Below are 25,300 nucleotides of genomic sequence, written 5' to 3'. Positions count from 1 at the left end.
TCCACCAAACGTAGCTGGCTCGAAAGCAAGGCTTTTCCGCTAAGTCAAATCCCATAATTTTCCTCCTAGTATTAATATGAGCTTGTATCACTGTCGTCAACGTGTTTTATGTGTGTCTTGGTTTAACTCAATCTTGAAGGTAATTATTTCTCATACTGTTTATTTCTTTTATTTGTTTTCTTCTATAAGGAACTTTGGGAAAAGTAGATGAGGAAATGAAACTTCAAATACGACAGCTATAGAATTTAATTAGCCCAAAGGCAATACATGTTAAACTGTACACAGGATTTGTGAATACGCAGTAACAAATGACATTTACAAGTATGATTTACAAAAAAAAATATTATTAAACTCCCATTCATATATTTTGTTGATTACTTATAATAATTCCCATTTATTTATTTTTCTATAGGACATTAAATACGTAAAATGTCTAAATATGATATGTATACAGTTATGAAAAAGAGAAAGTAAAATATACAAGGTATCAATAAAAGTTCACACATCACACATATTAGACCAAAATAAGTCGATTTACGTATAAGAGGTCTGGCTATTAAATAACGAGACTGGTTCCCTCCCCTTGCCACACACCTTTCCATTGATCGAAGCAGGAAGTCCTCTTTGATGATGGCCTTCACCATTTACCATCGACTCAAATCGGGTTCCTTTCAAAGCAGATGTTTTTCTAGCGCAGATATAGAAAAAGTTAGAAAAATATTAGATCTGCTTTGAAAGGTACCCGATGGAAGCGGTAAAGTAAAAAACGACAGAGCTCCTAAGGGCCCTCACCAAAGAAGACTTCCTGCACTGCTTCGATCGATAGAAAAAACGTATGGAAAGGTGTGTGGTGATGGGAAGGAAATATATTGAAGGGAAGCATTCGAATGTAGAATAATTTTTATAATAAAACTCTTGTTCTTAACCAGTCTCGTTACTTAATAGCCAGACATCGTATTTACCTTAATCCATAGCCATTTGGTTTTCGAGAAAATAATTATAACGAAAATAAAATTAAACAATTGTTTTTGCTGTTTACAGTAAAGATAAAAAATAATTTTTATGAGAGTATTCAAAAATGTTGTAATTTTATTTTTTTTTATTCGATTTTGATAAAAACAGCAAACAAACTAAACCACTTTAGACAATGGCTTATTTCGGTCTAAAGGATACGTGTAATGACTTATTGACACCTTGCAGATAATAGATGTGGTGTCTTCAACGTGAAGTTTTGTTAGAAGTTGTTCACTACTGAAGAAAATGTGGAGGTGTTACAAGCTGTGGTGAAGTTGGAATAGGAGTTTATTTTGATTTTTAGTTTTACACTGTTTTCGTATACATCAAGGAGTTTAAATCGAATAATTTAAATAATACCCTTCGGTTAACAATTGGTATATATACAACTATACATTTACAAGCACTGCAGCATATTTACAAAGTTATTGCACATTAAATATACATTTTATTTGAAGATTACTAAATATTGTATCACCAGTAGAGTATAAGAGATTACATTAATTGTTATAGGTATCATTGATTGGATTAATTGTTTAAGCAACATGTAATTTAGATATGACATTTCTTTTTTAATCGAACCACATCAAAGGGCACCAACCACATAGCGTCACTTGAATTTAAACAGTAAAAATATCAAAAGAATCATAAACAGGTACTAGTTGGTTTCAATACGATTTTTGGTATTCACAGTTACATAAGAATATTCAAAAATAATATGTCAAACACTTTTTTGTATAAAACTAGTCGAAATTACTTAATCCTAGAAATAAAATACAAATTATTAGAGATAGGGACGCGAGTAACTCAAATATACAATTTTTTTTCTAGTTTTTATTGACTCATATAGATCATAGCATCTTTAACTCTCTTGAAGGGTCTCCACTCCCCTGTACTATCATTTCCAAATTTATAAGACTTTCTGCAAAAAATTCAATATAAAAAATGCAACCATAAGAATTAGAAAATGCTTCCTTATAACGTTGTATACTTATCCTTGTCCATATAAAGTAGTAAATGGATCTGAACCTCTGTAGAGGCGCCATTCTTAATTTTTCTGCTAAAAAATACTTCCAATCAACTGCAAGTATACCTTATTCTTAACCAACCATTCCACATTGTTTCCATTTTTTAAAAAAGGTAATAAGTAATAAGTAAAAGCGATTAGGATGGTATGTTTCCAAGAGCTTTAGGGACTTTTTCATCAAGTTTTGTATATTAACCATACCCACCAAAATTTGAATCCTCTTTTGGTAGGTGTCGTAGGTACCATAGATTTATCTTATAGTTCACTACTTTATCAATACAGTAAATATTTGAGGCATCATTTGGATTATCAGGGTCCAAATATTGTACCACCATGTATTGTTTATTATTAGGACGAGGTCTCAATAAACCAAATTACCTCCTAGGGGATACGTCCATTAGTTATTTCGGTTTCAAGCCAAGATATTGCATCTTCTTCCTATGGACAGCTTCACAATTACCTAACAGGTGTCCATCTGTCTCAATGGTTTCTTGGAAGGTATCATCAGGTATCTTACTCATATTCTGCATATGATAAATCACAGAGCGATGTTCTAGAGATTTCTGAACTAGTACATATACATCAATTCACGATTGATTGTAGATTCATAGCTATTTAGATTTTATAAGTATTAAGGATTGTTGGTATGACTAGAGGTCGGGATGATTAGTTTGAGTAAGTGTTCAAGTCAACTTGCACTCATAGAAATATTGGTAATTGGTGATTCTTCTGGTGGACTTGAATATTTGGATTGGTTTACAAAACAAGTCTTTGGCAATGACACTGTAGTGTATCTTTAAAGTCTCACTGGCACTTGAGGTATTTTCTATCTGCTACCACAGACTTTTCGGAAACTATGATCGGGTTAATCCAATTATGATATGAATATTCGGTAACTAACCCGGATCACGTTCCATATTGGTCGGAAACTGATGGAGTTAATCAGGTGGTAGTCATTTGATATGATGCTTTTTACATTGGTAGACTGAGGTTTGCGGTTGTTACACTTTTTGGTATATAGACATTTTCAAAAAGCAAAAAAATTAATTAAAATAAAATAATTATCCGGAAAAAATGATTGACAACATATTCAAGAAAAGGATAAACTACAATCAATTAAAAAATAAAACAGAAACGAAATATCAGAACATAAAACATTTTTTCTTACCATATGTACAAGGACTTTCCCAACAACTATCGAATTATTAAGTCATAGAGGACTTATCCAAATATTTTACCAAATTGAAATCAAGAAACACCAAATAACAAAAGAAGTAAAATTATATATCAAGGGTCTAGTACTAATTGTGATGCTATCTACATAGAACAAACATCTCAGTATTTAGAAAATAGACTAAGAGGTCATCGATACGATAAAAAAAAATAGAATTTTTAGAAATAGTTCACATTCATAAGAAAGTCAATATCACTATGACTAAAAGAAGTCCAAACCTCATCGAAAAATTATAAAAGCGACTAATTTGAAATCAGAAGAGACCTAAAATCAAGAACATTTAGATGTATTAATACATGAAAAGGTCTAAGATATAAGAAATTTATAAAAATAAGGGGTGAATGGGAGAGGGTAAATATAACTGCTCATTAACAATTATTAAACATCTAGAATCTATTATACAAGTAAGAAATATCATGGAAGAATAAAAGCATACAAATGTAATAAAAATCAAAAGTTCTTGTAGATCATTTGAAATTTTCACAAAAAAATGAATGCGATGGTGGGAAACTGGGATAAAAATCTGATTCTGAGTTAGGATCCGTAATCAGCTGATAGATGATCTACTTGACCTCAGATCATAGTTTCCGAAAACTCCTAAACAATTTCTGTTTTTTGCCTATTATCCCATAGCAATTTATAACCCTAATTACCTATGTTGACAGAATTTAGAGGATAATTATATTAACATAACGGTTCTGAAAATTGGTATTTACTTCAATTTTTTGATATCGATTAAGACATTAGTACTTCAATTTTTTTATTTCTAAATTCTTTGAGGTTCAAATGAGTAGAAATAATTTGAACAATGAAAACATTTAAATGTTGATACATGTTAATTTAATAGTTACATTGAATTGAAGTGATTAGGATATAACAATAGAAAAAATTCTTGATATTCTTGATATCACTGAGTATTATTAGTACTACGAAATTGTAATAAAAATAATGTTTACCTACGTTTATGCCAATTGTTTATTACATAATTAAATTAAATATTTCGGTCCCTATAGAAAAATATGAGCTACAAAATTGATTTCGAATACAGTAATGAAACATGAGTGAAATTCAGACTTTCTAAATATACTCGAAATATTTTTAGATAGATTTGAAAATTGATACTTCAGAATCATTTTTTTTAGTTACATACAAATATTGGAACCCGACAGAGGACAGTTACACTGATAGGCTCTTAACGAGAAACCTTGTGCTGAAGAGTCATTAAAGCTCGTCAAATAGTTATCCATTTTTACAGAGGTGGCTTTTAAGCAACGTCGGTTTTAATATGTGAAAATTGTTTAAAGTAGCTGAGACAGCAAGAATGTGAAATTTAAGGGAAAGACACTATGAATAAGTAAGTCGCAGCGTTGATTTAATCATTTTAAGAATGGAGATTTAACGCTCAACCTGCAGAGAAGCAGTAGAAATCCAGTATACGTCGATTATAGGACTTCTTTTGACTTCCTAAAGACATCATACATAGAAATTATAAAAGTGCCAGACGAATTACGCGAAAAAAATGACCAAAATCCGTTGCAAAGTCTTGATGTGTGTCTGGTGGAATTATGAAGATTTGATGTAATTCTAAGTCATTCCAGATAGTCGATCTATGGATACCAAGGTATATAGAGGACAGCTAATGTGAATTTATGTTTTATTGGAAAAATATCCAGGTTTAGTTAACCGATCGTGGGTTCTCTTACAACATGACATACTACGCGGAAAAAAATCGAAGAACTGTGTTGAGTTGCTACCATATCCAGCAGTTAGTTCAGATTGCATATAGTCAGTTTACTATTTATTTAGACCCATTATGAAATTCCTGTGTGGACAAATTTGAATCCAAACAAGATGTTGAAAATGCAATTCAAAAAAGAATGGCTTTACTAAGATCTCCAAGAGCTTGTTGAACATTGGGCTGAAATCATAGGGTAGAGTATATTAAGGGTGATATGAAATCTATCGACCACTGTTACGTTTTTGGAGAGCAGTTATAACAAATATTTTTCAAATGTAAATATGTAATCAATAATTTTTTGAAAATGCATATTGTATCAACATTAATTTTTTTAAAACCATCAATTCCTTATGTACTTTACTTTTCGTAAATGATAGTGCCCTTTTTGACAATTGTGGTCCGTCTGTTTCTGTGAATATTTATACATTTACAACTTCTTGCAATCACAAAATGAAGAGATCACTAAACTAAGATATATGTACAAATTTGAGTATTCGAAGACTGGCAAATAAAATTAGGTATATATATATATATATATATATATATATATATATATATATATATATATATATATATATATATATATTAATATTGAAGTGCAGGTTCTTTCAAATAAATAAGCATACAGAAACTGGCTTCCAGAAATATGAACTATTCTATAATCACATATACGAAATTAACTTAATCGAATATATGACTGCTTTTATTTTCTTGTTATATAAACGTCCGTGACTGTTTGAATGTCCCACCTAGAACTAAAACAGCAACACTGCTTTTGTCAACAGTCATCCGTCATTTGACTTCTGTGTAATAAGCTGCATCATTTAGTTTGTATTCGGTAGCCATAGAAAATAGTTGAATTTTTACATTCCAAAAACGATATGGTACCAGAAATTGTGCAAGACTTAGGTATCTTGGTTCGATGGTTTCAATTTCGAATTACTTGTGTATGAGAAAGCTTTAGGACTACGAGGGAGGACCCTATTTGATTACAATGAATCATAAACGCAATCGTAACATAACGACATGAATTTTTGTGCTGTCTAGTAACCGTGAATTGGGTCCAAGAAAAAAGTTATTTTAGACAGAGTGGCTATATCTTGTACCTCAGGAAATTACTCTGAAAAGGAAATGGACTTCAATAATCTCACAAAATATTTGGGATAAAAAAAATGTTGGATTGGGCTGAGTGTATAATCGAAAAATAGAATGATTTTTATACAAAAACCTGTGTTTCATTCAAAAAGTTACGAACTTATTGACCCTCTCTCATAAGCTAAAGTTCATACATTAATATTTCCTTAAAGTTTCTCATTTTTTCGTTCATTGGCGTGTTATTATTCATACAGGGTGTTCAAAGCTCTCCAAATTTCGCCCTCCACAGAAAAATCAAAATTTGCAAAGCCACGTCATAATAATTTCTAAAAGGGCGATGTAATTCAATTGGAAAGACGTAAATTTTCGTCTTAAAGTAAGAAATGGTTTTGCATATTTTTAAATTTTCAGTAGGGACCGAAATATACAGGGTATTTAAGAATTCCACGGCAATTTATTAACGAGATATTTCAATTTATTCAAATAAAAATTGTAAATTACTTTACACATGTAATCAAGGATTGTTGATCAATTTTCAAGCTGTGAATAGACTGTCAAATACTGAAAAATTATACGTGAGAAAAATATGTGAATATGTCATGACTAATCTAAAGGGCTAATGAGAAATATTGGTTCTAAAATTGCAGATATTTACAAAAAACAATTACCACAATATATTTTAAAAAGAAACTTAATAATATGGTAAGTTTTATGAATTAAACTTTTAAAGTGGTGAGAAAATAGAAAAAATATTAATGTATGATTACATTTAAAACGAAACTAAGAACAGTTCTATGGTAAGTAGCAACATCATATTTACCTCCATTAATATGTTAGGTGAGTTATGAAAATCCACACTTGTTTATTTTTATTAATTTATTGAATTTTCGTCATAGAATATACTTATAATGTAGTAGAAATAATGAAAGTTAAGCGTTGTATTAGTATGGCTTAACATTTGGATAAGTAAATTTTTATAAAAATATCTTCTATATTTTCTAGAACTTCTTTAATTTCTTTATTAGAATTTTCTCTATTCAACATTTATTTTGTTTTATTCACCTCATTTGGATTGTTTTCTACATAATTTGCATTATTCACATCTCTGTCAATAGATTGCAAACAATCTTTGATATTTTTTTAAAGATGATGATGATTACATGAAATAGCATATTTTGTATAATGAGTGTTTTTTTAACGGCACATGACACGGTTGAATTATTTTGTGGAGGCTAAAAATTCTCTGGAATGTGCCATAAAAACGCGATATACGTGTTTTGTATAACTGTCAATGTGAATTCACATCGTCTGAATTATATCAAAAATAAATACTTCCAATACATCTTGGTGGTTGTTTGTTATCCTTAATGCTATCAGTACTATTTCACAGCATCCAGTGGTCTTCCTGTGCTGTTACTATAGTAACTGATTTGCTCTTAATTGTTTAAATTTGAAGTTATTTTCAAGAAGATGGTTCAACATCCAACATCCAACATCTTGCATTTACTTCCTTAGTACTTCCTTCCAAATCAAAGTTAGTATGCATATGGGAAAACATAGGATCGTTTTCGCGAAGGGTGCGAAAAGAAAGAAGTGAATCAAACGATGATATCAATAAATGTATTCAAGATGCTGATACCGGAACAAAATTACTTTATGTGCAAGATAATTGGAAAATGGCTTGGAAAAAGACACATATAAGGACTACAAAGGACACTGTTTCAGAAGAAGTTCTATAATTCTTGTTGCCAAAAAATTTAGATTTATAACAAAATATAGAATTGTCCATCTTCTCCAAACACATTAAAATATCTGATAAAATTGTGGAAACAAAACTTTTCAAGAAATATCTAATGTTTCTGATCAGCAGCAACTCGTAACATTTTATATTGGAAGTAATTATTCAAACTTTACTAGAAATTACAAGTTAACATTCAGGCATCAATAGAAATGCGGTAAAGTTATTTGACAGTTGTACAAATAGTTGTTTCCATACTCAAATATAAAAAAATTAGAATAAATCAGTTCACTGGTGAAAATAAATTTGAGTACCAACCAGAATATGAATTTAATTTGTTTTTCATTACTCACCTCCCAATAAAATAGCTTCAATGAAAAAATATTATAAAAAAACTATTTCCTTGAAAATAGCAAGCAGTCAAATTTGATCGATTAAGATAATCTTTAATAAGTAGGTACTCTCAATAAGATCACCACCACAGTGGAATCGCGCTAAAATCTATAACGTTTTTTAAAGGTCACGAGAGCTCAGCGTCTTTCGATGGAGAATTTGCGTGGAGAGATTCATTTTCGGAATGGATGTTCCTTCTCGTTCGCGAAACGAACACTTTTGGACAACCCATCACAGTACACTTAAACATTTCCGAAATATGGTGTTTTTCGCAATGTTCTTTGAGTAGCGCGGTAGTACTAAAAGCGATTTTGCACAGTCTGCATGGAAGATTACCCTCCTTATCAGGAGTTGGAAGATCTTCTTCGACACAGTGGATGTATTTGGTAGGAGCAGGTGATAGGTTTGAGGGTGGAGGTGATCCGGAAACAGGTGAGTTGGAGGTCGAGGAACGTTCTTTATGCGTTGTAGACAACGCGGATCCATTAAATTGGCTAAAGTGGTTAAAATTACCTAAAGGAAAGGGAAGCCCACCTAGGGGAGGTAGTAGAAGAGGTGGATGCGGTATACGGTCACCATTAAGCATCAGTTGATCTAAATTTGGAGGAGGTAAATGGTGACCTTTTAAAGCTTCTTCAGCGTATAATCTTGTGAGAAAATCACCGTGTAAAGCTGGATTTGCTAAGCTGGCAAACGGCGATTTGTCTAAAAATAAACTAGCTGTAGATTTATCTGAAGTAGTGGATAATAACTTTCTATGTAAATTTAAGTTAGCGCTGTGTCTATCCCGACTTCTCTTCGAAGGAAAAGCGGCATTGCAACCATCTACATTACATTTATGCATTAGTTTCAAATGAACATTTTGGTAATGAGTCTTAACACCAAAATGATTTTGGAAAATTTTACCACACGCTGTACATCTTCGAGGATTATCTTTATCTACTGGTACATCCATACCACTAATAAACTGGCCGTTGTCAAAATGCCCGAATAACTGATGTTGGCTGCTATCATCGGGAGAATCTCTTCCATTACTACTACCTCCGGAGGATGTTTGAGATCGAGTGGGACTTGGGGGACCAGTACCCATCATAAACCCCAACGGAGGAAACGATGGAGGTTGGCCTCCTAAACCTAAATGCAGACCTCTAGCCATTAGATCATTGAAATGACCATGAGAAAGACTTTCGAGTTGTCGTAATGGATTTGTAGAGTCGAATGATTCATCACTTTTGTTGCTTTCCATTGAGCTAGTCGGCCTGTCTTCTATATCTTCCTGAGTCTCCGAATCCTGATGCTGCTTTTCTTTTTTTAGCTTATCTATTGTAAATAATGGTGCTATACTAGTTTTTATTTCGTGTGTAATTTTTTCTGTTTCATTTGCATTAACATCTGGACTCCGTTTTCCTAAATCAAGAGGAGTATCGCTTGCATATTCTTTTTTGGTTTCTACAGGTACTGGCAGCTCACTGTTATTTTCTTTTTCTTTCTCTTCTTTTTCTTCTTGTTCTAGCCGTACCTGATCGGCTAATCTTTCAGAAAATACGTCATTGGAAGAATCTCCATCACTAACAGCATCCTCCATCATCACAGGTACAGCACATCTTGTTGGATTTTGACTTTTTCTTTTTCTCTTATTAATTTGAACACTCGGTTCATCGTTAAGGCTAGGGGTATCAACGACGCTAAGTGAATCTTCATTACTATCAACATTACTTGTTATGTCTTCATCTATATCTGATATTGACATTTTTTGCTTTTTTGCAGGCATAACCAAATCTTCAGGTCCCTCCTGAACATCAGTTGTTCCATTAGTTGTTTCTTTTTTGTCTTTTTCTTGCTCTTCTTCCTCATCCCCTCCTACAACCACGATACCATCATCATCATCTTCATCTTCCTCCGAATGTTGTTGATTATTCGAGAATACTTGAACCGATGAATAATCTGGATATGTACCTTTGCTCTCTTTCATTCGTTGAATACTTAGGTCTAGCGTTTGTTTAAAGTCCATTGGAGGTAACGAATGGTATTTCATATCCGGTGGTGGTGTCAATAGAGGAAAAGGACCAAAAGGATTCAATGGACTAAGGGCTGCTGCTGCCGCCGGAAGGGACAGTCCACTTTGCGGAGGCATCAAAATTGAATGTGCTTGGGAGCTTCTTCCGTCGTGAGGAGATATTTTTCTTCTAAGGTGGGGTGAATGTAGCTTTGGGTTAGGATTAGCACTGTGTCTATTTCTGGATCGTCTAGAGCTGAACATCATATTACAACCTTCAACAGTGCATTTATGCATCTCTCGTAAATGTACAGCAGAGAAATGAATTTTTAAAGCACCTTTGTCGCAAAACGTTTTCAAACAAACATTACATTGAACTCGTTTCTTTCCAGTAGCGGGATTGATAAACTGCGTTCCTAAGTTTAAAGGTAAATTTGGTGTACCCCACGATCGTTTGGTAGGTGTGGACGGTTTTCTCCCGGGCAAAATACGTGTTTGTCTTGGACTTTTAAGAGCATCCCTATCTCTACTTAAATTTAAAACACTATGGGAATTTTCATCACCATCATCGTCTTCTTCACTGTTTGTATTTCCACTACTCAAGACGTCAGCACTAGATGGAGATTTACTTCCAGTTGACATTCTTGTTGACATTAAGCCTGGAAATGAAGATGCTACTAAACTAGCAGCAGCAAGGGAGTTCACTGATGCTGCTACCATAGCTGCAGCAGAATGACTCAAAGATGAAGGCGGAGGTAACGGTGGAGGCAGACAAGAAGCCATCGACGTTGTTCTAGTAAGATTCAAGCCAACTGATTCGTTTTCAGATATTCTTCTTCGTTCGGGACTTACTCTTGAAGAAAAAGCTGCGTGTCCAGCACCAAGCTTCCGGAAGTCAAAAAGTTGCATGTTTTGTAAACGATTCAAAGGCGAAGAGTTCAAAGGAGAGGGTGCAATATTGCTTGGAGGAGAATTTGAGGAGATCGGCCCGTTTGGAGTAGGTAATTTGATGAAATTGAGCGGATGTTTTTGATGCGGAGACATCGTCGGTGGCAGTCTAGTAGGATGAAAAGCTGAAGTTGGTAGGGCTGGAGGTGACGGGCGATGGTTTGGAGACATCGCCCGACGTAAATGAGGAGAATGATGACGCTCGAGGCGCTCCAGTGTGGGTTCCTGAAGTGCCTGTTGCGCCAGAAGCAATTGTTGAGTTATGGCTCTTGTTTCGTCGAACCCAAGATACTGTTGGAGGACCAGAGGTTCCTCCTCAGGTGTATGGAAGCGCCATCGGTCCAGAGTGGTGCCGTATATCTGCTGAAACAAATGAATACCAAGCGATAGTAAAATTTTAAAAATATCTGGTGATTTCAGTAGCAGAAAATTGAAACGAGAGTGGCAAAAGTTTATATAATAAAGATATCGGCGGCTTTTCAATAATAGACCAGTTTGCACGATAGTGAAAATAAATAAGTGAAATGTACGGAGACCGACATAAAATGTATATTGAGGACGGTGCCGGTGTATAAAAATATACGCGTTTCGATAGCACTCTTGTTTAGAAATGAAGCCTGCTGAATGTCTCCCGCACATTTATAAATAAACGGGGTGCTAGTCACCGTCACCTGCCCCTCTCAAGTTCAATCTATAGCAAACAAACATAGTTTCTATTACAAGAGGACGACGTTGCCAGGATAGCCTTTCAAACGATAATCAAACTACTATTTATATATGACATTCATTAAACTTTATGCCCATGCCTGTTAGCTATCTGTCGATTATACCTAATACGCGTGTACATCAAACTAATTACTATTTACTCTAACGAATATTTACCGAACTAACGAGAGTGACATCTTGTTGTCTTAATAAAAATTAATTTTCACAAATACTCAAACTTTTGTCGCAACAAAAATATTTTTTGTTTCAAATAAATCAGTTAAGATAAATTCAAAGGTCTTTATCCAATATACAGATTAATTCTACGAGAATTTTTTTACTTGGAAATATGATACATTCATAGAGATATAGAAATAAATCGTATAATGGAACAAAAATATGAAAAATTTGTAATGAAATGGTGAACTCGACTACAATTATGATGATTATCATGGTAAATGAAAAAAATAGGATCGAGATAAAAACAGCATAAAAGTGAAAGAGTAGTAAGTCTATACACTTAAATAAATCATTTAGGTATATCTGAATACATATTTATTGTTATAAACAATTAATTTATTTCAGCACTTTATAGAACATTCAATTATTCGTGAAAAGATATATCATCTCATGAAAATACATTCTCCACCTAAAATAACTGTATTTAGAAGAATTTTTGACACCAATTATCAAAATTATGTTATCACTTTCTTTCTATCATACGTAAGTATGAAAAAATTCATAAAATTGAAAAAACTCGAGTAGGATAAGTACTAGGCTGGATAAAATACAAACTGGAACTTTGCTATAAAAAATATTATTATTAAGTTACAGAACTGAAAGTTTTTAGAGTTTTTCTAGATAGTTTTCGTCACATATTGCTTTCGAATCGTAGTCCACTAAATGCCTCTTTCAATTGACCAAATAAATAATAGTCGCATGGCGACAAATCGGGATTATAAGGAAGGTGTTCCAGGCGAACTGTATGAGGTCTGGCATTGTCTTGGAGCAATATCTCACTACGGATTGGAATATCGCGTCGTTTTTATCTGTAGACAGGTTTCACCGTGTTTTTCAAAAATACTAAGTGTTTAAAGTTCGTTATTCAGTGAGAAAATGAACCGCAATTACTTCTCTAATGTTCCACAAGACCTTCGTCGCTGACAGTGTAACCTTCGCTTTAACTGACGCGTCTTTGTCTCTCTTCCTCATCTCCATGGTCGCGCGTTTACTCACCGGAGTATAGTCTCTCTGTGGTGAATATTAGGTGCAATAAATTTTCGCCTTCCTCTTCATACCGATGCAGGAGACGCGTGCAAACTTCCAGGCGTGTGAATTCGGAAGTCTTGGCCAGATGGGTATCTGGCTGAAATTTTGTGGTAACCGAGCCGCTCATGAATTATCTGCTCAATACTACATATATCGGCGTTTTCAGAAGGCCATTCATACATACACAAATAATGATGTGTTGTGCAACAGGCACTGGTACATCCTTCTCGTTCATGGCTATAAGTACACTAAAAAGCGAGGTTTCGTGGTCTAATATTCAATGCAACCACTTTAATGATGCTGAATTATTCGCACCGTTATAACTTAATAATTGAACCACTCGCGTAAGTTTTAAAACAAATATGCTGTAAAAAAATATCAGAAATTAGGTCCTCAAACAGTCCCTTTTGGAGAAAACTTCTGATATCCTTGAAGTGACCTAAATTTTCCTATAACACCGGCGTGAAGTTTGAGAATATTTATCATATATAGATACGTCATAACCAGATTAGAAATGAAAAGACATAAAAATTGTAAAAACTCGAAAATCTGATCATATCAGGGCTATTCAAATAGTTCGAAGCTTTCGATGTCCACAACAGAGACGGTGAATCAATGATTCACCATTGTTTCGAATCATGATTGATGACGAAAAGTAGAAGAGACAGTACTTAGACAAATTCCCCAAGAAGCCACGAAAACGTTTGCAAACCCGGTTATCATAGAAAATTGGAGCAATTCACAACAAACGCCAAAGAAAGACACACTCCAGAGCTCCTGAATTCATACAAATGATTTTACCTCATCCTCCTTATAGTTCTAGACTTTCATCTGGTAATTTTCACTCAATGACAAGAATGAAAAATTGCCTAGTAACGTGCATCACTGATGTGGATGAAATCGTAGGTATATATGAGTATTTTCCAAAAAATAAGGTTCCCAACGGATTTTTACTCTGAAAAACAAATTTATTGGCATTGGGTAAGACGTGTTTGAAAAGCTTAGACCCAATCTCAAGCATGCTGCTGCATCACGAAGACAGCTTAATACTTCTTTCAACTGTTCATCGATTGTGAAATGCGTCCCTTTCAAGTGTTTTTTTAATTCAGAGAATAGTTAGTAATCACTGGTAACCACTTGTACATATTACCTTGCGCAAACCTTCACATATCCTGAGCGATCTCTCACAATCTTATGAATGTAGGACTTGCTGCCATCAGGGATCATCTACCCTTCGTCCGAAAACGTTGGCGGACCAGAGCGTTGTTCGTCATGGAAGCCTGTACAATTTTCGCACATGTTGTAAACACTTTTCCATATAAATCTCGCGCATTTGGGAATGAATGTCCACTGGAGGAGCATTTTGTCCACGAATCACAGAGCGTGGATCGCATCTGGCGTGAGAATCGAAAAGAAGCTTCATCTTTCACGGCTACGAAGACAAGAATGAACAATGTAGACCGGGGCGGGAACTGGAAGAAAGGGATCAAAACTGAATCCCGCCTAACAGCATTCCAGCGTTCGCAGCTTCTTGGAAGCCTCATTATATGGACAACACTTTTAATTTCATGATAAAATAATGTTTTCAATGCTTATGGTAAGTGCTTCAATTAGTTTGTTCACTATGTAAAAAACTTCCATTACGTAGATATTAAATTATTTATTCCAAAACGTTTCGTACTTTCTGAATAGCTTTTGTATAGTTGATTGGTACACGCGGTATATTTTAAAGATAAATGATTGTTTTAATTCAAAAACATATCAAGTTTATGGACACCTTCACATCAAATTCTTTAATGGTTAAAATAAACACCGAAAACATATTTTGCAAGTATTGGCGGACTTCAAAGAAGAGAAATTAGTGGAAATTCTATATATAATATCGAGGTAAAATTGATTAAGATTAATTAATATTGTGGAATCAAAACAAACACATCAAGGATTGGTTTGACTGAATCTTTTATTACACAGATTGTGTGTACAAGTTCCGACGGACACAACTCTACTTGAAGCATACTTTTCAAACAAGCATACCAGAAATATCGTTAATTTCATTTTAAATAATTTGTAAGTATCGAAAATCATATTTAAAACACGAGTAAATCCGTTCCGTTTAGTAAAATAAAAGATTTCTAAAGAAGCTCAAATTCTTGGTTAAGCGACACGAAAAACGACAAAACCAATGAAGAAATAATACAGAGATGAAAAAACGAAAGGTGGACTAGATAAAAATAACAATTTGAGCAACTAACCCCAATCAATCAATTTAAAAGACAAAAAACTAATAAAATAATAATCAGAGATGTGAAACCTAGAGTTTTACACAAATTAAATAGAATAAAAATTATAATATAATTAATTAGACAAAAGGTAAATAGAATCAAGAGCAATTTTATTAATTTCACAAAGATTTGTGGAAGGCCCAATTCAATTTTGAAATAAATAGCAATCGTCGATTAAATAGCTAAAGATGTTAACAAGGTTTGCGAGGAGCTCGCTAAAAAAAGATCTCTTGGATGTCAAATCCAGTATAAATTTTCTGTCACTAAAAAGATGAAGGAGTCTGGAGTTCATGAATTATAAATACATATTGTTGTATAAAAACATAATGAAATGCATGGGTTAGTAATTTTAGGATTAAGATTTTTCTCGTTTCTTCACGTCTTTCCGAAGTTTTATTCAAAACATTAGAAAACGTCTACATATAAAACAATATTTTTGATAAAGCATGAAATTTTTAGGATATTATTTTTTAATTTTTAAAAACTAATTTTCACTTCAATTGATACTAACGTGTCTGTTATTACGAATATTCGATTTCTCAGTGAGATATTATGCCTTGAATGATTGGTTTTCAAGTATCTAAGAGACAAGAATTTTGAAGAATTAGAGGAAAACCAATTGATTTTGGATCTTCGGTATTAAGTCGAAGTATTCAACTAAACCGACTGGGGTAAAGAAATTAATCTATTCAATGTTTTCAAAACAATTTCATGAGAAATACGCTAAAAACATCCTCAATTTTCAACTAATTGAAAACGTAATCATTAAAAACGATTAAAAAGTCTATCGACAAAATCCTCGAAGTTGAGTTTGAAGACTATTACTTGTTAGAAAGAACAAATAGGAATCAAAATATTTTAGAGTAATGAAAAGTACATGAAAACGTTTTTCCTACAGTTTTCTAAACGTTGAAAACTTATTTTCTATAGCAAGTATGATGACAAGTACATCATTTAAAGATGATTAAACCTTTATTTAAATTCTTGGTCATCCAATAATTTAAAAGATAAAGAATGTGTAAAATTAAAAAATCAGTTTATGTAACATTTATAAACATTATTTAGAATTAAGCGAGATGAGACAACTAATAAAGATATGAAACGAGATTTTTGTTAGTATCATCTCGCAGAAAAAGATAGACCAAAACTAGCTTTAGGTATTGCGGCTTTTTCACAATTTTCATTATCTAAACATTGCTCTCAATTTTAGACTCGAAATTTTTGAGTCGAAATACAAAGGAAAAATTTCCTTTCAACATTTGTCGAGAAATAACTAATTTAGGATAATTAAAACTAATTATTTAGTTTAAAGCTCAATATACTGTGGCCAACCCCATCATATAACATTTAAATCTCAAAATTCCCAATGTAAAGCATATTAATGCCTGTATATTGATAGAACTAAAAAGTAATTTTCGCTTTTTTTTTCTTTTTTTAATATTTTCTGTGTGCAGTTCTTCATTAAGAAATGAGTTTCAGACTGATGATGTTCTAAAAGTATAAGAAAATAAATGATACAATGGAAAAAATAATTCAGATTTTTGGATTATTTAGAAAATAGATACTCATATTTCGATATACAACCGTGTATAATAATAAAATATTTAATCAGAAATGAAATAGTTCTCGTGATAAAGCAGCAATTAACTCGACATACAAAATGTTTCAATATCCCACGAAAAAAAGTTAAAAACGTAACTCGAAATGTTTTTCTATTAATTTTACTTGCAAAAATTACGCGATTTAGTTACATGTGGAACTGGAAAACCAAAAGCTCTATTTTGATTGACTTGGGAAAACTATTTATTTGAAATTTATGCTTCCAATGAAAATTTACCAAAAAAGTGCAAGAGTCTTGGTCCAAGACCAAGATCATGAATGGACCCGGCAAGATCAAGACCATTTATTACGTTGGAAGACTAATACGACGGAAGCAACACCAATATCAAGACTAACCCGGTCTGGTCTAGCAGTTACTCATTACTAGTTTCAATAAACTAGTTTAATCGAAATGTGTAGTTGTTATTGTACATTTCGCAATTAATATGAGTGTTCTATCACAAAATATAGTCACTGGTTCATTGGTTATTTAACAAATTTACTTGTTACACGCACAATAAACAAAGCATCTCTTCGTATTTTTTCTTTTCTGAAGAATTCAATTCACTCGCCGGATCACGTTCTAGTGGGAACGCTTTTTTTAACCAGCAATCACGCTTAATTTCCGTAAAATAACTCTGGTTTGGGTTGACTTTAAAGACGCGTACCTAATTTGTGTTTCAAAATCTTATTTTTGTGCTCGCTAGTTTTTCTTTATGGAAGTGATTGGAAAATAAAATAGGCGATCGGTATACCTAATCACAGGACAGAATTGGTTTTTTCAAATTAAAATTAACAGCGATAATGGTGTTTTTATTCACTTTTCATCGTGTGGGATATTTGCACAACTTACGGTTAACAACAGAAATAAGAATCATTCACGAAAACTCCGTTTCCGCGATAATCCAGATCAAGGAGTATTCTTTATTGGTTGAACGAATTAATATTTTAATTTAAATGGAAGAAAATCGTAGTTTAAAGATAATAAATATTCATTTTTAAATTTTAAATGCACATCGAGAAACTCCTACTAAAACATAAGCTAAGTTATTTATGATACTTAGTTTGTTATGTAACCTAAATTTAATTTATACTAATTATTTCGAGTCTTTATAAGTTGTAAAATTTTGTTTTTCACTTCGTTACAAATGTCAGAAATGTTTTATGGTCCTAATTTTGTCACGCAAGATTTGAAGGGCTGACTCGAGATTGCTTTAAGTTTGATTAACAAATAAAAATACAGTCATAAAAGATCTCGAAGATCTAGTGTTAACTATTTCTTCAATGTTAACACCAATAATAAAAAGAGTGGTGATACAAATAATTTTACTTCCAAGAAAAGATATACATAATATAAATACAGTTAATTGTCTACAACCCATAGAAATAACGATGCTTGCGATAGTAGTAGATGAAGCAATAAACAAAACAAAAAAAATCGAATAATTCATTCAGTCACTAGAAAATACTTTGTATTATAACTGATGTGTCTAAAATGTCCGAAAAAGTTGTGACAGAATGAAATAGAAGACAACAAGAACAGTGTGATTATTAAAATTGAGCGAACCAAACTATTATAACAATAAATAAATATTTTTTGGTACATCAAGACCAAACAGAAATTCATAAAAAGACCTGTAAAATGGTTGGAGAGAATTTGTAGCTACATTAGCTTCTACCACTAAGAATTCCGGAATTTCAAATAAAAGTTTACATTTTGAATATGATACGAAAGCTTTTATTACTTATTTTCAAAACTTGATAAAACTGCATTATAAATATGGAAGTAAATACATAAAAGAAGAATGTATATTCATAGGACAAAACACGAGAAAATAGATGATAACACTATAAAAATTTTGAATCGAAATAATTATTAAAAATAGTAACCTCGGAAAGGAAGTATAAAATTACTCATAAAAAATATTAACAACATAAAAAAAGAGATGAGAGAAAAATTGGAAATGAAAGGTATAAAAAAAATATATAAATCTGAAATTAAACATTAAATAGAAAAGAAAGCAAGAAACTGGATTGTTTTGAATCAAAAGAAGGAAAAAGTAAACGTGGAAAAATTGTAATCGACTTGGTTTTAACGAGAAACTGAAATCATTTTTACAAAATAATTGTGTATTATATCTACAAATCAATGTAGTTGAACTGACCCGAATTTCGAATAAATAAATATTCGCAAAAAGAAATGCAAAGAAATAAATTCTTTAGACATTTTTAATAGTCTGTTAAATGTTGAGATAAAAGTTTGATTATCATTTTAATATGCAACATCTATAAATTTGAAAATACTGTTTGAAAAATATTGCTTTAAAGAAGCGTGATGATGGAAGAAATATTTAAAGACATATATTATTAAATAACTGAATTCAATATTACAGCATAAAGCTATTAATAAAACGAAGAAGAACCAGTAGAATCGAGTTGCCCATTTTAAAAATTATACCTAACAAAAAATTATTGCCTCTCGCAAAAATGATATGCAAAATACTATGTAATTTTAGCGTCTGTGATTCTGACCACTGCATGAAATAGCGGGTTGAAACGTTTTAAATATTAATAAAGGCCCAAAAATGCATTCGTGCCAAGTCAGTTTTTCTACTATGCGTTTTTGGGCAAACGTTTTCCGTACACTACATATCTTCTTGTGAAATTTGCTTTAAAAGATTATAGTTAGAGTCCTTAATGACGTAAATTATTAGATTGGCTTAATTATTAACGAAGAACGATCTTCAATCAATGTACTATTCATAAAAGCGACGGAAGATGATGATTGTTTCTTATAGAATTTTCACCAGATGGATAAAAATATATTTAACACTTTCAGTTATAAGAAAGCCGCTTTTTTCGTTCAGATAATGATCTATTAGCACATGTGTCATCAACGGTTTCAAAATTACTTTTAGCGTCATTATTATTGTCAATTTAGTTAATGGCATTACTTAAGTGCCACGGTTCTTTAATGAAGAACCAGTTGCCTTATTATGATTCTACGCTCATTTTGAAATAAATAGTTTATTTTTTACTCACGACATATTGCCTAAGTCCGAAGAACTACATAGAATATTACCGTTACTTTTTTCTATACAGGTGATTATCGCAAATTTCTTCATTGTACCAACATTTATCGAAAACTCCAAAATTCAAGTCACTAATTAAGCCTATACAAAAAGCAAGAATATTTCCCACATAAAATATCATAATTGTCGTGGCTGCTTCTTTTTTTTATTTTTAAATGCATAGTCGGTTTATTGTTTTAAAAATGAGTTTGTATATCCAGGTCAGATGAAAAAATCTAAAACTCCAGAATTGCCGATCGTTCTGGAAAGCGACTGTTTACTCAATTCAAACAATTTATTTGTATTATAAATTAGGATCTCGGGATTTGTTTACACCTTAGTGTCAGTAAATGTTTTGCTTCTGCACAAATTGGATTCATGACATTTAATTAGCTGGTTTAAAGATTCTATTAGATACCAACGATGCTGTTTGTATAACAGGATAAAAATATCGTTGATAACGATGAATGTTTTGACTTGGAACTCGATGAATTACGCTAAACTAGAAATTTTTTTAGTTTTGCATCAACAAAAATGGCATATTTACATTCGATAACATTCAATACTTTGACGGTCATCGCTGTTTTGGAAACAAGGAATTATTAACTGATAACGATTTCTCATCGATTTATAACGAATTAACCATAAAAAAGGAAGATTGTAGTGTAAAGAAATTTTTCAAAATAAATATAAATTTCAAATATTTTCGAACGACCACATTCACTTCCGAATTAAAGTTAAAATGTACGTACCTACAGTGTATATCCTGTTGTAATTTGAGCACTTGTCCACCCAAATCCATGCAACACTTAAATCACAGAACACAAAACAATATTTTTTAGCGCCGAATTTCGGGAATCACAAGCGTTGTGTCATACGTCGCAACTAGCTGCACCGATTCAGGAGCACTGTTACCGAAGAGATGTCGCATAAGCGAGCTGTCCCAATAAGCAGGAGGGGATGATAGCGTGCGCATATAAGGCGGGACTTATTCTAAGGGGGGTTGACAAGGTGGACGTAGAGTGTAGGTGACGATACCCCTTTGGAGGGACATATTATACCCCCTCTGTCTTGCCAATCGGTTTTGTAATATGTAATGCACGAACATACATACAGGCTTACACGTATTTACAAGTGAAATGAATATATGTATATATATATATATATATATATATATATATATATTTTGATAATATATACACATTTTAAATTTATTTGGAGAAAGTGATATCAGTAGATGTCAAAAAAACTTCAAAATTTGGTGATACTGTTTCGAATTTCATAATTTAACCTTTGTGCATTTTTTATGAAAAATGCTCACACTGTTAATCTAGACGCTAAAGTAATATAATAGTCTATTTTTATGAACGAGAGATTAATTAAATATATTTATCAATCCAAAATATAAAAGTACAGTAATTTCGAATTTACTACTAAAAATTTTCATAAATTTACTTGAGCTTACGAAGTTTTCAGGCTTTTATTGGTCTTTCATAACCGTAAGCTGTACAAAACAATAGATTAAGGTTTGGACAGGCCAAAACATCATAACATCTAAAAGAACCTCATCCCGACAAATTTTTCCTTGTAGTGAAGAGGTTCAAGTTGTGTATTCTTAACAAATTCATTTAGCTGCCACTTACAAGGTGTGGTGGGAATTAGGGCTACTTAGAAGCCGAAAAAATCGATGCTTCAGCATTAAATAGAGAAAATTTTGAAATTTTAGTATGTTATACAGTTTTTTATGCCGAAACAGAATATATTATATATGTTGGGCGCGCAAAACATTCCTTCACATAGTTTTTAAGGTTTGAACATTGTAAAATGTACACTATCTTCAATAATTGATATTTCGCAAATACTTGATGTTGGAGAGAACTAGGGGCGGGTGGTGGTTCAGTTAAAAATTTAGACTATCTTTTAACAGAACCCCCCACACGCCCCCAATTCTCTCAAACATTAATTATAATTAAAATGTAATGTAATTTCTATTGGATTAATTCGTGACATTTCTTCAATAAATGCTTCAATTCTATTTGAAGATGAATAATGTCTTAAATAGAATTTCCTCATCAAAATATGTTATCACGAGTATCTCGCCAAAGTCGCTCAATATTTTGAGTATGAGCTAAACTAATCTAACCTAAACTATCTAAATTTTCAACCTCGAAAAAGTATGTGAAGGAATAATTTCCGTGCCCTATTTATATACATTAAATTAAATCAGCATACTTTTCTCCACAACATACTAAAATTTCAAGGAAGTCGGGCATAGGCAACCTAAAAATAATTACCAATTTTGTTTTAAATCATTTACAAACATTTATGCAAAAGTATTGATGAGACACAGTGGCATTAGAGAAATGTGGCGAATTTAAACAGCAAGGAAAGCTCCAGTAAAACCATAATTTCAAATAGAAAATCATATGAAAGAAAGAATTCGAAGGATGCATATGCGTTCTTCTTTAGTGAAGAATTTCCGACAATGAAACAAAGTTCTTGCCACGGTTCGAGATTACCCTAAACTGAGCCGAAACACACTATGGAAACATTTAAAAGAAACATATTTTCGCTGGAAAAAGCATTCCAAATAGTCTATTTGAATAGAAAAAATCGATATTGTAGTGAAGAAGAAACTACCTAAAATGAGAAACCAAAGAAAAAATATATTTTATTTAGGTAAAACATGGAATTATACTAAATAAATTTTGACAAAATGAAACTGTTACAAGTCGGAGACAGACTTTTTCGAATTCACGAACAGAAAAGGGGCGTAGATTGATAATGGTAGACATCGGCAGTTCAAACGGTTTTGTTAGAGATGGTTTATTGAATTTTGAATCTACTCGTACAAGTGACTACATGAGGACATGAATACCTATGTTTATAAAAAATGGTTCGAACAAATAATGGATCTTGTTTAGAACTGGAATTGTTTTATAGCTATTGTCATCTTGACAATAATCTAAACATTGTAACAACATTGTAGCCACTAAAATAGTAATGGATAATGCAAGTAGAATTGACTAAATTCAAAGAATACTAAGTTTTATCCCGGTTTTGTGAGAGAAAAATTTAATTCTTCATAAAAAGATATTCAAGAAATATGAAATTGCAGGAAATTGGAATTACCTTCATCATATTATTGCGAACTAAACCTGATTGAACTAGTGTGGGCATAGATAAAGGAAGAAAAATATTTTTTTTATTAAATAAGTGATGTTGAACGGTTATTTTTAGAGTCTGTATATAACGTGAAGCCCTAAAACTAGGAAAATACAGTAGATCATATGATTAAAGAGAAAATGTGGAAATTAGATAATATAACTGATGAAATGTTTGTGAATATTGGTTGCAATATATCAAAATAATTCCTTATGAATGTAAACTTTTTTGAAAATCAAAGTTTAAGCCCTTATTTCTATATAAACAGTATGACAAACAAGTAATTTCAAAAAAATTATTTATTATTTAATTATACTTATACTTGTGTCAGGGTATAACTTGAAAAATTGTTTCAATTGTTTACTAAAAGATGATACGCCTATGAATTACGATTGCTTCATCATTTTATAACTCTCTCATTAATAAAAATAGACTATAATATATAAAAACAATTATCATGATATATTAATAATTTATTAAATATTTGGCAACCAAAACAAAATTAAATGTAACACAAATCAATCTAGAATTGAAACCAAATTTAAGTAAAAATTCTAGAAAAGTATTTGTGCATGAACATAAGATTTTTCAAAATGTGTCATGACAAAAACGTATTGAGAAACTTCGAATTTAATATAGAAAAATGAGAATTACTTATTTTTATCACGACAGATGCTACATACATTACTTGAAGTTTCCGGTAGTTCTTCACAAGGCTCCGTTTGACAAGACTGATCTTGAGTATCGCCACTTTCAAGTATACGAATCAACTCCTCTCTATCTATAATCATTGGATCGGCATTTTGGCGTTCAGCGTTGTCTGTGTCTGGTTCAAGTAATAAGTCCTGCCAAATGTCCATGCTACCTTCGACTCTATGCAGCCCATATTCAGCGGTCATATCAATCTCAGGTCTATTGTTTCCTCCTTCTTGAGGTACATTGTTCATTTCAGGTTCAATTTCTTCATCTTCGGGAACAAGTTGCTGGATAGTTTCAAATAGATTTATATTGATATCGACCGCCGCGTTTTCATTTTCGATCAATTCTTCGTTAGGTTGATTATTACCCTCAAAATCGTATATCAATAATAGCAAATCTTGGTTTCTAACATTCTCGTTTTCCATCGTTACTAAAACAAACATATGCATAAAATATATATTTTCATTTTTTATATATTAAATTAGTGAAATATTTTTATTGTGTTCTTTATGATTTTATTTTCTGATACAACTACCCCAATTACTCATAAAACTGAAATCCTCAAGTTGGGTTTCCTCATGATCTCCAATTACTATAATTGTTATAACACTTGATATGGATGCCCCCACAGCACAACCATCAATTTGCTCATATATTTCATCCCCATATTAGAAGTACTGAAAAAAACTAATAACAAACATGTAACTAAACTAGAATGAAAAATATGGAATGATAAAGATACTCATTATATTTTATTATAAGAAAAAAATGTCTCTATGAAGTAAAAAGCAAAATTACTTGTTATGAGGAATGTAAAATTTAATTTGAAAAATGTCACAGGAGAGTACAGGAGGAAGGTATCTGAAAACGGGAAGGGTACTAAGGTTTTCATCAAATCGGTACAGTCTTATTCAAATTTTAATACAATAATATACTTAAAAACATCCCTGAATTAGATTTTTATTTATTAGACAAACAAATACCATTAGTATAGGGAAAACAAAATTCTCCGAAAATCGTAATAATCGTTAGAGATCTCAACACTTTTGGGGTATATGCAATTTTGTTTCTTCACTCACTTGTGGTATAAAAAATATGAGTAATGATTTGGTAATACCACTGAAGTTGGTAAAACTAGGTGGAAGTGCATCAATTTATACCTTGGTCAATCCTGTGATGAATCAAAAAGGACAACATCATCTGGAACCTCACACTAACGTCAATCAACAAATAATTTCTCATTCCTGAAAACGGAAGACCGCAGACGATATAGATAAACTTCGAACCCACGAAAAATTGTGTGAAGAGAATTGAAAAGTCCACAAGA

The 25,300-nt window shown here is 32.1% G+C and overlaps 1 protein-coding gene across 1 annotated transcript; it reads right to left on the bottom strand.

Moving 5' to 3' along the window:
* Positions 1–230: 230 nt before the first annotated feature.
* Positions 231–24,398, bottom strand: LOC130451072 (zinc finger protein basonuclin-2-like). The gene is made up of 3 exons (XM_056789870.1): positions 23,929–24,398; positions 20,866–20,917; positions 231–11,543 (listed from the first exon to the last, which is right to left on the bottom strand). Exons 1-3 carry the CDS (start codon positions 24,396–24,398, stop codon positions 8,367–8,369), a joined length of 3,699 nt encoding a protein of 1,232 aa, XP_056645848.1. The 3' UTR covers positions 231–8,366.
* Positions 24,399–25,300: the final 902 nt, after the last annotated feature.

This window comes from Diorhabda sublineata, chromosome X, assembly GCF_026230105.1.
Source record: "Diorhabda sublineata isolate icDioSubl1.1 chromosome X, icDioSubl1.1, whole genome shotgun sequence".
Classification (NCBI taxonomy): Eukaryota; Metazoa; Arthropoda; class Insecta; order Coleoptera; family Chrysomelidae; genus Diorhabda; species Diorhabda sublineata.
Note: the sequence above shows the minus strand (reverse complement) of the source record. Positions and strands in the feature narration are given on the sequence as shown.

Coding starts and splice junctions, on each gene's coding strand:
- LOC130451072 (XM_056789870.1), bottom strand. CDS start 24,398: ATGGAAAACGAGAATGTTAGAAACCAAGATTTGCTATTATTGATATAC. Junction 20,918..23,928: donor ATCTGTCGTGATAAAAATAA/GTAATTCTCATT, acceptor CTGTGATTTAAG/TGTTGCATGGATTTGGGTGG. Junction 11,544..20,865: donor ATTACAACAGGATATACACT/GTAGGTACGTAC, acceptor TTGTTTCAGCAG/ATATACGGCACCACTCTGGA.